The sequence below is a fragment of the Tursiops truncatus genome, chromosome 10 (genome assembly GCF_011762595.2).
Source record: "Tursiops truncatus isolate mTurTru1 chromosome 10, mTurTru1.mat.Y, whole genome shotgun sequence".
In the NCBI taxonomy this organism is placed as follows: Eukaryota; Metazoa; Chordata; class Mammalia; order Artiodactyla; family Delphinidae; genus Tursiops; species Tursiops truncatus.
In genome coordinates this window covers 55,517,641-55,532,224 of record NC_047043.1, presented here as the reverse complement: position 1 = coordinate 55,532,224, position 14,584 = coordinate 55,517,641, and the positions used below count along the sequence as shown (strand labels likewise).

The 14,584-nt window shown below is 48.7% G+C and overlaps 2 protein-coding genes across 16 annotated transcripts in view; both read right to left on the bottom strand.

Moving 5' to 3' along the window:
- XYLB (xylulokinase) overlaps positions 1–14,141 on the bottom strand; it is a 61,756-nt gene extending 47,615 nt beyond the window's left edge. For 2 of the 15 annotated variants that reach the window (XR_004528486.2, XM_073811020.1), the window contains exon 1: positions 932–1,126. Coding sequence is in view for 9 of the 15 variants with exons in the window: in XM_073811020.1 (XP_073667121.1) it covers positions 932–988 (57 nt within the window). In the remaining 6 variants the exon portion in view is untranslated. Of the gene's footprint in view, positions 1–721; positions 888–931; positions 3,853–14,015 lie in introns of those variants that run through there. The other 13 variants (XM_033864604.2, XM_073811024.1, XM_033864600.2 and 10 more) reach the window with 11 other exon arrangements.
- Positions 3,921–14,584, bottom strand: part of SLC22A14 (solute carrier family 22 member 14) — a 31,704-nt gene continuing 21,040 nt past the window's right edge. The window contains exons 12-13 of the mRNA XM_033864607.2: positions 14,016–14,216; positions 3,921–12,207 (exon numbers count right to left, since the gene is read on the bottom strand). Of these exons, the coding sequence (XP_033720498.1) occupies positions 12,054–12,207; positions 14,016–14,216 (355 nt within the window). The 3' untranslated portion in view covers positions 3,921–12,053. The remainder of the gene's footprint in view (positions 12,208–14,015; positions 14,217–14,584) is intronic.

Genomic DNA, 14,584 nt, shown 5'->3' with positions numbered 1-14,584 from the left:
GGTTCCTGTGCCAGGCAAGGAGGTCTGAGAAAGTCCTAGAGGGGAAGGCATGGGAGGCAAGGTTTTGAGTTGTCTCTTGGAGGTCCACGCTTGCAGAGATCTGAGAGGCAAGGTCCCTGGTCTGTTCCCACAGGCCATGGTCAAGGGCCAGAGACACATGCCCCAATGGAGCAGACCTCCAAACTCAAGGATACAACTCCTTTCCTGGACAGATGGAGAAACTGAGGCCTAGCAGGACAACCTGACTTATCCAAGGTCCCACAAGACTTTGATCAGGGATTGGCCTTGCTCCCTTGACCCATCCGAGGAGGGGGATTTCACTGCAACTGTGTTGATTTCCCAAGTTAAGGAGGAGCCAGCCTCTTGGCACCCCAAGCCCAGTTTGAAGACAAATTTTGACTCTGCTTGCCTGTCTGACTGGCCCTGAGAGCAGCACAGCTGGGCACGTTGACCCGAGCACGCTGGTGCCAACCAAGGGCTGTCACAGGGCGGAACAAAGTTCAGGTGTACACTGTGCCCATTTCACTTAAAAAAAAAAAAAAAAAAGCTTCTAGCGGTGATCTGGTTGCAGTTCACTGGTTCTGCCTGCGTGTCTACCCGTCTGTCTGGTCGTCTGTTTACAGTAGCTGAGCTCCTTCAGGTCCCTGTCAATCTGTGCCCATGACGGCGCGCGAGTCCTTCGGGTCACCCCCAGCCTTCCGGGCATTTCCCCGCCACGTACCCGTGGGTCCCTCGGGAGCGTGGGGGTGGACGCCCTTTCTGGGAGTTCCGGGGTCCAGGCCGGGAGGAGGCGCCGGGTCCCCGGGAAGCCCGAGAGGGAGGCGCGCCCGCGGCGCGGCCCAGGGTTCCCGGCGCCCGGGTCCCCCGACAGCCCGCTCGGCGTCGCGAAAGAGGCGGCCCCGCCCGGCCAACCGCGGGCCCGCGCCGATACCTGCTGCGTGCTGAAGTCCCAGCCCAGGCAGCAGCGGCGACCGGTGTGCTCAGCCATGGCCACGGAGGCTCCAGGAAGCGTGTCGCTCTGCCGGTCCTTCCCGCCGCCGGACGGCCCCCGCGCCCCAACGCTCCGATGCGCCGGGGTCCGCCCCTCGCCCCGCCCGGCCGGACTCCGGGACCCGAGGCCCCCGCGGCCTTAAGCTCTGGCGCCGCCTGCTGGTGAACAGGGCGAGGACACATCGCGGCTCGGCCTCCGCCTGAGCTTCGCACCTGGGCGACCGACGGGTTTCCCCTGCGCAGCCCGCTCCCTCCAATCTCGCCCCGCCCCGCTTCCCATCCAAATGTGCTCCCTGCACAGGCCTGGCCCTAACGCTGCCTGCCTTCTCTCGGAGGACGCCTGGGCCAGAGGATTCAACCTTAAGCCGGCTTGTCCCTGTCTCTCTGGGGGCCCTGAGCCTGGGGACTTACATGGCCGTCCCTCTCGGGTACTGCAGTAGCTGTCCACTCATAGTGGTGAGTTAGGGGGCACAGGGAAATGTGCCCTGGGTTTGGAGGCATGGGGCTCCAGCAGGCCCTGTCCTGACCCAGTAGATCTGAGTAGTTCCCCAGCTCTGACGTGTGCCGCATCCCACCTCTGCATTTATCCCCAGTCTGACGTGTGCCGCATCCCACCTCTGCATTTATCCCCAGTCTGACGTGTGCCGCATCCCACCTCTGCATTTAAAGTCAGAGCTCCTGAGCCACCTCGCCCCCACTTCCCCCGGAGGGGACTCCTTCGTCACTCCTGCGGTCAGCTGGTATTCCAGGCACGGTGAAGGGGGATGAGAACCAAAAGCAGACTCACTCCTTCTCTTCCTGGAGCTGAGGACCCCTTCTCTCCCCCTCATTCCACCTAGTGTGTCCCGCAGAAGCCTTCCCAACACCCACCCAGGTGCTCCGCCCAGGAGCCCCCAGCGCAGCAGAGCCCCTGATGCAATGGTCTTATTACCCATATCTCTCTTGCTGAACTTGAGCTTCTTGGAACCCAGATCCTCTTCTTAGCCCAAGGTCCCAAGGTCAGTGGCAGGGCTGGACCCAAAGCTAGTGAGTTTGGGTGCAGAATTTACATGTTTAACCACTACACAAGACAATCTGCTGGGCAGCCTTGCGAGAAGGCCCATGGCAAAATATAAAAGTCTCTTGAAGGCTGAGGCAGCTGGCTGTTTCTCAAGCTGCCTCACAGGAAGACCTACTCTTGGTCAGGGGTGCCGTTCTCTATGGGTTGTGGCATCTCTACCCCATGCTGGTGACTGGTGACTCATCCTTTCTCTTGATGTAATAGCACTTTCACTGTGGCCACAAAGAAGACTAGAGGTCTGAGAGCCCATTTGCCTGTTTAAGGAGACTGTACACCCACGATCTGATCCTTTAGCAAGGAATAAGGATGGAAATCTTAATTCCAAGTTATCAACGCGTCTCATACTGTCTTCCCTGTTGACGCCCTGAAAAGGCCCAGCCAGTAGTAGAGGGGTTTCAGGGAACCCTTGGGAAATGCTGCCGTGGCCTGAGGCTGGCCTTTTGCTTATCAGCTCCAACCTTGAACCTGGCTCCCTGCACCAGGGATTTAGGAACAAAGCAGAAACTGCCCTGGAGGTGTCTCTTCACCATGACCAGGTTGTCCACAGTGCCTAGCAAGGTTCCTTCCCATATCAGGCCCTAAGGACACCACAGCCTGAGGGCGAGGCAAACCCACAGGAGTCACGTGATCAGATTGGGTATAAGGAAGGTCACTCAAGATGCTGTGTGTGGAGAATGGGGGCAAAGGGGAGGAAGGAAAAATGAGTTAGAATGTAGCTGCAGGAGGCCTGAGCTAGGGCTAACACCTCAAGAGGTGCTGAGGATGGAGACTAGATGGATTCCAGAGATACTTAGGAAGCTCTGGGAACATCGTGGATTGCGAAAGGGAGCAGCAAAGGTAATGCTCAGGTTCCTGGCTTAGGTGACCTGGTTGGATAACCGCTGATGCATAACAAAACACCCCCAAACTTGATGACTTAAAACAATCATCTTTTCTTGTCTCTCAGATGTCAGCAGGTCAGCTGATCTAGGCTCGGCTCAGTTAGAGGGGCTCTGCTCCATGTGTCTCTCATCTTTCCTTTCCTGGGACCAGCAGTGTCCTACCAGCACGCTCTTCTCTTGAGAGCAGCAGGGCAGGGAATTCCCTGGCAGTCCAGTGGTTATGAAACAGGAGGGAAGGGGACAGGGCAGGCGTTTAAAAGCATGACATAGCCATAGGATATGACGAAAACTGGTTAGAACCAACTAGGTCCAAGATGGCAGAATATTCGACTTCCAGTGGACCTTGAGCCTCATCATATGCTCATTGTAATACATTAGCATAAGGTAAGTGACACACCCTCCAGCGCCATGACAGTTCTGAGGCCAACTATCAGAGACCAAAAAAGTGGGCGGTGGCCCAATTCCTGGAAATCTCCACCCCTGCCCCAAAATAGTTGGAATAATCCTCCCACTCATTAGCCTATGAAATTACCCAGCCCCAAAAAACTAACCACACCCAGAGGTCGCTCTTGCCTTCTGAGATGGCCCACTCTCTGTCTGTGGAACGTGTTTCTCTCCCAAAAAAAAAAAAAAAAAAAATGGGCAGAAGACCTAAATAGACATTTCTCCAAAGACATACAGATTGAATTGAGTTTTCTTTGAAGCTAGGTGTTTGTCAACTGAATATACTACATCATAACACAGAAGTCAGTGAAAACTAATCTATCTGAGGGTAAGCACTAGATATAAACTTCAGAGAAAGAAAAAAATTTCATTTAGTAAATATAGTAATGAGAACTCATTGTAAAATAGGAAAATGGAGACAAACATAAATTCAGTTCCTATACTCTGGTCGCCAATGAAACAACAGCAAACTATCTCTTCATTCTTTGAAGTCTGCATCCACAATATGGATTTTTCTCAAAGTTAACCTTTTTTTTTTTTTGCGGTACGAGGGCCTCTCACTGTTGTGGCCTCTCCCGTTGCGGAACACAGGCTCCGGACGCGCAGGCTCAGCGGCCATGGCTCACGGGCCCAGCCGCTCCGCGGCATGTGGGATCTTCCCGGACCGGGGCGTGTCCCCTGCACTGGCAGGCGGACCCTCAACCACTGCGCCACCAGGGAAGCCCTAACCTTTTTCTTTGAGAAAAATCCTGAAGAAATATGCTTTCTGGATAAAGATGCACTGTTTTTAAATTCCAATATATTTTATCCTGTTTGTGTAAAAATAGCTGACTAGTTTTTATCCAACCCATCTAAAGCTGTGTTCATTAGTACTGATGCTACTGAAACTGTTCAGGCTGATGTATCTCCTTCTAAATGAGTAGTTTTAAGAGTGAAAAGTTAGGATTGTACTGGTAGCTTTAATTCCTATCCCTTCCACTTCTAGGACAAAGATAAAATCGCTGAATCAATCAAATGTAATCAGAAATTGGGAAATGAAATAGACAAATCAGGGACTTCCCTGGCGGTCCAGTGGTTAAGACTTGGCGCTTTCAATGCCGTGGCCTCAGTTCGGGGAACTAAGATGACGTGACCAAAAAAAAAAGGCAAATCAATTATAATTCAGGTTTACTAATTTATTATATCTGTCTGAAATTTTTTAGAAGATGTCATCTTGAGATATGACAGATATTAAATAATTCTTCTCTCTGTTCTATCTCAAAGGTAGTACAAATTTTTTGTAAGATCAGTGGGAAGCTGTTATGATTTTTTGAATTTTATTTATTTTTTTATACAGCAGGTTCTTATTAGTTATCCATTTTATACATATAAGTATATATGTCAATCCCAGTCTCCCAATGGAAGCTGTTATGATTGAAAATAAATGTTTGGAACTATAGCCCTTAGCAGGGCAAATGTCATACAGTTTTGTTTATCCAAGTCTGAGGGTGAGGGGTGTCCTGCCTCCAGTTAAATAAGTAACTCATGCAGCTGGGATTAAGATTTTTAAAAGCTGATTTTGTGTTTATGTCTAGAGAAAACTTTGATGGACTTTGATGTTTCAGCAGATTCCAAAGAGCTCTGAGGAGAAAAGTTCTTATTTTCACCAAAGTATGCATAGGCCCGCTGTTTCTGTGTTTGTACTCACTTCAGAAGCAAATTTGATTTAGGAAAATTAAATGTTGGTGTGGATATCTTGCAATTTTCTGGTTTTACTGCATTCGTCCCTTGGGGTCTGAATTTCCTTTACTCCATGAGTGTTTAAAGCAGATAACTACATCCTGTAGTTCTGTATATGTGAAAGGAGGGTCTGGAAAATATACTCCCAGTTACTAACAATTATCTGTTGGAGTGGGATTTAGAAACTGGTGGTTAGGGGGTGACTTTTGCATTTTAATTCACTCTGTATTGTTGAACTTTTAACTTTTAGACTAAAAGAATAAGGAAAAAGAAAACAAGCAAACATAATAGCAATAATGGGATGGATCTCAAGCTGCTTAGGACTTTTAACTCATTCTCTTAAATAATTAGTGGGTCAGAGAGTCAAAATACAACACGCTATTTAGAAAGCAGGAAAATGAAAACATCCCTATCAGAACTTTTGGGACACACATACTCAGAGATAAATGCATATTCTTGAACGCTTTCATTAAAGAGTGAAAAGAAATGAACTAACCCCATGCAGTGGGTAGAGCTGTGTGTCTCCAGAATGTTCAAGTTAAGTCCCAGTACCTGTGAATGTGACCTTATTTGGAAATAAGGTCTTTGCAGATGTAATCAAATTGAAATGACTTCGTACTGGGTGGGCCCTAATCCAATGACTGGTATCCCTATAGGAAAAGAGAGATTTAGTCATATATACAGATACACACCCAAGGACTTAGGACAACTACCAGAAGCTAGAAGAGGCATAAAAGGATTCTTCCTTAGACTCTCCGGAGGGAATATTGACCCTACAGTAATCTTGATTTTTGGATGGTAGCCTAGAGAACTGTGAAAAAGTAAACTTCCATTTTAAACCACCCAATTGGCGGTACTGTTTTCAGCAGCCCTAGGAAACTAATATACCCCATTAATTCAGGGGCTATAGAAATTACTCAGCATTTTGATGAACTTCCTTCTAGGTATAAAGACATGCCTGAATTTTACATAACCACTGAAGTTCCATAAACTGCTTACTTCCCTAAACATTATGTCACGGACAGCTTTGCATGTCCGTAAATATAGAGCTTTATCATAAATTGTATTAATTATTTAATATGAACAGTAGTGTCTCTTAGTAATGACTTAAAGTTTGTTTTCAAAAGTTTTGTATTTTTAATGTAACAAAGCTGCAGTGAACATCCTTGGGCACACAGATTTTCATATTTGGATAATTATCTTCTCCTTTGGGTAAATCTGGGAGGATTCCTGTGTCCACAGGTATATAGAGTCTAACTATTTGCACATCTTGCCAAACTCCACTCCAGAAAAGCTGCATGAGGTGCCCTTCTACCCTCGCAGTGCAGGAGAGCACCTCGCTCTCTGCTCCTTCACCGCTCTGCCTTCTGCTCATCTCTCTTTTTAAAAACTAACATCCCGGGCTTCCCTGGTGGCACAGTGGTTGGGAGTCCGCCTGCCGATGCAGGGGACACGGGTTCGTGCCCCGGTCCGGGAAGATCCCACATGCCGTGGAGCAGCTAGGCCCGTGAGCCACGGCCGCTGAGCCTGCGCGTCCGGAGCCTGTGCTCCGCAACGGGGGAGGCCACAACAGTGAGAGGCCCACGTACCACACAAAAAAACAAAAACAAAAAAAAACTAACATCCTTATTGATATGTAAGTCACATACCACACAATTAACCTATTCAGAATACAGCACGCGATCAATGGTTTTGAGTGTATTCACAGAACTGTGCAACAACTGTCACAGCCAATTTTAGGACATTTTCATGACCCCCAGAAGAAATCCATTGTTCACTCTTTCCCATTCTCCCCAAACCCTGGCGACCACTCATCTGCTTTCTGTCTCTATGGCTTTGCCTATTCTGGACATTTAAATTAAATGGAATTATGCAACAGGTGGCCTCTCGTGACTGGTTTATTTTACTCAACATACTTTTTTCGAGAATCGTTCACATTGTAGTGAAGCTGAGCCCCCTAAAACCAAGTTCCCTCGCCAGGTGTATGATTAATCTCTCTCTATCCACAACTTTATTCCTTTTCTTGTCCTCTCTGACCTCAGTCCCTTTCTCGTCTCCTCTGACCTTAATCCTGTGCTAATTGAACGCTAATCAACCAGAGGCATCTGATGAGGCAACGCTAATCAACCAGAGGCAAACTGCTGTTGTTGATAACATGATAGCATCATCCATGTACTAAAATTGCTGTTGTAGACATCATCATTAATGTATGAAATCAGGTTGTTTCTCCAGGGCAAGATGAACTCACAGGCCCCTGAGCCGTGGACCATCTTGATCAGAGAATTGTAAACCAGAAACATCCTGACCCCTTGAAAGTACGATTTTTAAAATGTCACAGAAGGGGCTTCCCTGGTGACGCAGTGGTTAAGAATCCGCCTGCCAATGCAGGGGACACGGGTTCAAGCCCTGGTCTGGGAAGGTCCCACATGCCGTGGAGCAACTAAGCCTGTGTGCCACAGCTACTGTGTTTGTGCTCTGGAGCCCACGTGCCACAACTACTGAGCCCACGTGCCACAACTACTGAAGCCTGTGTACAACTAAGCACAACTAAGATCCAAAAGAGAAAAAAAAAAAAACCTCTTAGAAAAACAGAAATAGTAAGGCACTTCCTTAATCTGATTAAGGCTATCTACAACAAATTTACAACGAACATCACACTTAATGTTGAAAGGTTTGCTTTCTCTAAAATGAGGAGTTAGACAAGGATGCCAGTTCATACTACTTCTTTACCACAATGTACTGGAGGAACTAACTAGTCCAGTAAGGCAAGAAAAAGAAATATAAGACATAAACATGGGAAACAAAGAGCTAATCTATTTAACAAGGCTGTGGATATAAAATCAATATACAAAGGTCAATTGCATTTTTATATACCAGCAGCTAATGGAAAATGAAATTAAAAAACAAAACCAAAAGGTAGCTTTTAAAATAGCTTTAAAAATATCAGGTACCCAGGAGTAAAGAAAGAATACAAGACCCCGTATGGAGAAAACCATAACACTATAAACTAAAACTTTACCAAAGGACTCGAAGGAAGACCTAAATAACTGGAGAGAAGATCTAGCGTGTTCTTGGATGGGAAGACTCAACATTGTAAATTGTTCTATGGATTCACCATAATCCCAGTGAGAACCCCAACAGGTGTTTTTCATTTTTGTTGTGGAACTTAATGACCAGACTCTAAGATTTATATGGAAACGCAAAGGGCCAAGAGAAGCCAAGACCTTTTTTTTTTGGCTGTGCTGTGTGGCATGTGGGATCTTAGTTTTCCGACCAGGGATCGAACCCACGACCCCTGCATTGGAAGCCCAGAGTGTTAACTACTAGACCGCCAGGGAGGTCCCCCAAGACCCTCTTAAAGAAAAACAATGTGGGAGAACTTGCTCCTTTGGACATCAAGACTTCAATGCACCACAGTACCCAAGATCATTGTCACAAGAAGACAAACAGGCCAATGAAACAAGAAAGAGAACCCAGGATCAAATCCACATACACAATCACTTGATTTATGACGGCACTGAGAACAGTGGGGAAAAGACCATCTTTCCAACAAGGAGTCGTGGAAAAATTAGGCATCCATAGTTTTTAAAATATGAAACTGTAAAAAAATTTTTAGATAGAGTGAAATGGCAAATCAAAGAGGTAGAAGCTATTTGCAACCACATAACTGACAACAGACTCGTCAAGAACCTATAAAGTACCCCTGCAAGTCTGTAAGAACAAGAGCAGACAACCCCAGACAAAGAAGGACAAGAGGGACTTCTCTGGTGGTCCAGTGGGTAAGACTCTGCGCTCCGAATGCAGGGGGCCCGCATGCATGCCGCAACTAAGAAGCCCACATGCCACGACTAAAAACAAAGAAAAAAAGATCCCGGGACTTCTCTGGTGGCACAGTGGTTAAGAATCCGCCTGTCAATGAAGGGGACACGGGTTCGAGCCCTGGTCCGGGAAGATCCCACATGCCGCGGAGCAACTAAGCCTGTGCGCCACAACTACTGAGCCTGTGGTCTAGAGCCCGTGAGTCACAACTACTGAAGCCCGAGCGCCTAGAGCCCACGCTCTGCAACAAGAGAAGCCCACGCACCGCACCGAAGAGTAGCCCCTGCTCACCGCAGCTAGAGAAAGACTGCGCACAGCAATGAAGACCCAACGCAGCCAAAAATAAATATATAATAAGTAAATAAATTAAAAAAGGAAAATAAAAGATCCCACATGCCACAACAAAGATCCTGCGTGCCGAAACTAAGTCCCAGCGCAGCCTAAATAAATAAATATAGAAAAGAAAGAAAGAAAAAAGCAAAAATGGCCAAGAGGGACTTCCCTGGCAGTCCAGTGGTTGAGACTCTGCACTTTCAATGCAGGGGGCGCAGGGGGCACAGGTTTGATCCCTGGTCAGGGAACTAGGATCCCACATGCCGTGCGGCGTGGCCAGAAAAAAAAAATGGCCAAGAAACTTGACCAAGTACTTCACAAAACAGGGAATCCAAGGGGCCGATAGATTTATGGAAATGGAAGTCACGTGTGTAGTTTTATGTTTTCTGTCAGTCACGTTAAAAAAAATTTTTAAAAAATAGGTAAAATTAATTTTAATATTAACTCAATATATCCAAAATGTTATCATTTTTACACATAATATAAAAAATACTGGTGACATATTTTTTGGGTTTGGTTTCGTTTTGTACTAAGTCTTTGAAATCCAGTGTGTTGTTTTTTGTTTTTTTTTTTTGTGGTACGCGGGCCTCTCACTCTTGTGGCCTCTCCCGTTGCGGAGCACAGGCTCCGGACACGCAGGCTCAGCGGCCATGGCTCACGGGCCCAGCCGCTCTGCGGCACGTGGGATCTTCCGGGACCGGGGCACGAACCGTGTCCCCTGCACCGGCAGGTGGACTCTCAACCACTGCGCCACCAGGGAAGCCCTCCAGTGTGTTTTTTACACTCACAACACATCTCAACTCCGACTACCCACATTTCAAGCCCTCAACAGCCATATCTGGCTAGTGGCTAGCCTATGGTCTGTTAAAGTATACAATGCCAAACTCTAGGTAATATTAGCCGTTGATCAGATAAGCAAACTAGGTCCTATCTGGAACTGACTGACAAATCCTGGCCACCTAAGGAATATCTAAGTCGAGTAGGGGTGTACTAGGTCTTACCGACAGTCACCTCTTGTGGCCATGCTGCCCCATCAGTTTTCTGCCCTGACCCATCTCCTCCTACTGTTCCCTGCAGTACTGGCTGAATCCTTCCAGCAAAGCAATGTGAGATGAGGTGTTTAAACATAGCTAATATGTTGGCCACCAGAGCTCATAGACAGGCCTCCCACAGAAAGAGCAAGGGAACCTTTAAAGTATCCTGTCGTCCTGTGAGCAGAGACTTTTCGAGACCTCTTTTTCTGGGCCCTTCAAACCCCCCTTTGAAGGCAATCCTGGGAAACTGGGTAAAGAACAGAGAAATCAGAAAATGATCTTTTAATACATTTAGAATGGATAAACAAGGTCCTACTGTATAGCACAGGGAACTATATCCAATGTCCTGGGACAAACCATAATGGAAAAGAATATAAAAAAAAAAGAGTGTAAGGACTTCCCTGGTGGTCCAGTGGTTAAGACGCAATGCTTCCCTGAAGGGGGGCCAGGTTTGATCCCTGATTGGGGGAACTAAGATCCCGCATGCCACGCAGCGTGGCCAAAAAAAACAGGAAAAAAAAAAAAGAATGTGTATGACTGAGTCACTTTGCTGTACAGCAGAAATTAGCATAACATTGTTAATCAACTGTACTTCAATTTAAAAAAAAAGAAAATGATATTTTAAGAGGAAGGCCTGGCACCAGCTTGTTGCTGTCCTGAAGCTTGGGAGCACACGCCCAAAGCAGTGTGCTTGGGCCAGGGTACCAGAAGCTGTGCCCTGCTGTCCTGCTCTCCAATTCTGCCCGGGAGACCCCGGGCTCCGTGAAGGCGGACATTCTTTTCTCTCCTCCCCGCAGCAGCTCCAGTGGTTAGCACCTCCCTGCAAGCTAATAATGATCTTCCAAATAAACTGAGCAGGGAGAGAAGAGCCCGCCCCTACCCTCAGGGACTCTCCTCTCAGGGAGATAGGAGGTGGAGACCAGGGCCTGACCCAAAGATTTCCAGGTCTGACCAGTGGATGAGGAGTCCTGGATCCTGCCTCGGGGGGCCCCCATGCTGGCTGGGAATGCAGACTCACCCTCAGGGCAGTCACAACCGTGAGCTGGGGCTTGAGGGCTTATTCTCAGGGTGGTGGAGGTCAGAGGTCAGCCAGGATGGAATCATCAGGGGAGACACCCTGCTCCCCACTCCCTGAGGTTGAGACTGAGATAGGTAATTCCCAAGGCCGTGCTTATCTGGGAGCAGCAGGAGGAGTGAGAAAGCCCTTGTGCCATGGCACAAAAGGGAGAATTTCTCATTATTCCTTTACATTCCACCCCTGCCTTGGCAGGTGAACACACACACAGCGGGGCTGTGGAACCTGTCCTCAGCCTGCACCTGAGTGGGAAGACCACCCACACTAGCGGACGCCTGGGCTAAAAAGGTGTGGGCAGCGTGGAGGCGAGTGGCGCCCTTGCCCACTCCCGGCCCTCACAGACACGGCCCACCCACACCCCCCAATCAGACAACTCCTCATCCTCAGAGGTCAGCTAAGACATTAAGGACTCTGAAAAGCCTGTCTGAACTACTCTCCTCCTGGCTTGGGCCTCTGGGTCCTCCAGACACAGCCAATTTTGACCTAGTCGTCTCAAGTCCAACACAGTACCTTTATTGGAATGAATCACACCCTAGTTCCCCGAGAAGGGGCCATTTTTGGATCTCCAGGGCTGGCCTCGGGGCAGGACTGACCCTGCCCCCACCAAGCTGGACTGGGACCGGAAATCATGGTCTGAGATCCACAGCCCCAGATCCGGCCACTCAACTCCAGCCCGAGATCATCTGGGGGCCTGGCCCTCAGTCCTCCTGTTTGTCTATTTCCCCTTCTCCAGATTGCAAAGACAGGCTGGAGAGACTGTCTTGGTCCACATTTGTCATCGTGGTGTTGAAAATGGTGTTCTTGGCCACTTCCTCTGTCACATCGTCACATGACATGTCCTCGCTCAAGGTCCTGAAGAAACCATTGGAGAAAAACTCATGAGCTGCATGTTTTTGGGAGCTGAGAAAAGCAGCACCGGCCAGGCCTGGCTCTGCACTCCTGAGAGGTGGGTCTTTCCCACGCCTTGGCAGGTCCCCAGCCAAGCTTCACCACGAGCCCGGGAGGGACCCTCACCTCCAGGAGCAGACCTGTTCCATCTCCCAACCCTAGTCAGACCCTTCACTCTTCTGCATATTTGGGACGCTGTCCACCATCTTCATCACGAGCATTTCCTGAGCACTTGCCTCGAGCCACTGTGCCAACCACTTTATTATTTTTTAATTAATTAATTAATTAATTAGTTAGTTATTTTAGGCCGCACCATGTGGCTTGTGGGATTTTAGTTCCCTGACCAGGGATCGAATCCCAGGCCCTCTGCATTGAGAGTGCAGAGTCCTAACCACTGGACCGCCAGGAAATTCCTCCAACCACTTTATATGGGTGTAACCTTCCCAAATCCCTATGAGATAGGAAGGCTCAGCTCCATGTCTTTACCTCTCTGTGCCTCAGTTTCCTCACCTGTAAAATGAGGGATAGTGACAGGACCTGTCACTATTGTATGTGGTGGTTGTTACGATGAAATGTGAAAAGGCATGTATCTAGAACAGGACCTGACACATGGTAAATGTTCCATACAGCTTAGCTATTATTATTACTATGTTATCATCCCATTTTGCAAACGTAGAAACTGAGTCTCAGAAGTATTAGGTAACTTCCCTGTGCACATACTAGGAAGTGTTAGCGGAGATAGAAATCCAGACCCTTTGGCTCCAGAGCCTGTGTTCTTACCTACTATGCTGTCACTCTGCTGCATGGCACTCCCACCCTCTACAATGGGGCAAACACCTATTCATCCTTCAAAGCCCTACTCAAATATCACTTTCTCTGGGAAACCTTCCCCAACTCCCCAAACTAAAGTTCCTCCCTCCTGGGGTCCCTATACGTCCTATACATCCCTCTGTCAGAGTCCATTGGTGATAACTGTTTGCGTATCTGTCTCCCTATAAACTATGGCTTACTTAAGCCTGGGGACTTCTTACCAGCCCTGGTACAATGCCTAGCAGAGGTGGTATCAATGAGAGTCTGAAAAAGGAGGCAAGGAGGAGGGGGTGGTGGGGAGGAGGACTGAGGAAGGCCAAAGGCCCCTGTGCTATTAGCAGAGGGCACTGTAGGACATGAAGCAGCCTCTGCTCCTCCCTGTTGCTCAGGTCCAGGAAGAGAGTTCTGGGTTTGCTGGCCCAAATCCCAGAAGGGATGGTGCTACCCATCACGACAAGCCTGCTCCAGTGGCACTAGGAGACCAGAGACCAGAAGTGCCCATGAAGCAGTTGGGTGGAGCACATTTCCCACATGGGGTCCTGGGCCACTGGGGCCAAGAGGCCAGAGTTGTAAATCAAGACTGGGTCCTTTGTGAGCACCTGGGAGTTCAGAAATGAATGGAGAGGTACTCAGAAAGCTGGTTCCAAGCCAGTCCCCTGTGCCCTGGGAGGGGAGGGAGCCCTGAGTATTTCGAAGGGCATCACCCCAGTCCAGACAGGCACCAGGGGATGAAGAAAGAAGAAGACGTGGCCCAGGCTAGGTCAGGAGAGCCAGGCAGGATGGGAGCTGGCAGAGGCTGAGCTGGACAGAGGTACGTGGCAGCATCCAGTAGAGCTAGGGAGTCTGCTGTGGACATAGAGTAGCCCTTGTATCATAGGCCCTTCTGGCGAAGGGGCAGGGATGGACAGTGCTTGAGAACGAGGCCCTGTTCTGACCAGAGCCCAGAAGCCTCACACACCTACCTTCTCTCTGGCGGAAGGTGCTCCAGGCTGTCAGGGATGGGCTGATCTTGCGTTTCTGGCAGCTTGACGCAGAAGAACAAAGCCACGAAGGCTGAGATGCAGCAGAGAAAGACGGGTAGGATGGCGATGTTCTGGTTGACTATCAAGGATGAGATACCTCCAGCAGCCCAGACCAAAGACAGTAGCCCCAGACCTGTCGCCCTGGAAGGGGAGGTGAAAGTTCATTTGGGGGCTTCTTGGGCCCAGAGACTGGGTAGGGTGGAAAAAGGTTTTAGGGAAAACCCCACACCCTCATCTCCACCCTGTCCCAACTCACTGTGCAACCTTGGAGAATTTAGTTCTTTACTGTTGCAAGGTAGGTAGTAGTTTCTTCATGGGTCCAGGAGTGGGAGAAGTAAGACCACACACCATAGCGTGGGTATGCGTGGGAGGGTGGGGAGGAGGATACTGCAGCCATCACCAAGGGCCCCCGTGGAGAAGGGCCTGAACCTCAGAGCGGCCCAGTCACATTTCAGGCAGTCAGTGCAAGTCAGGGACTGGAGTCAGACTGCCTAGGTCCAAATCCCACT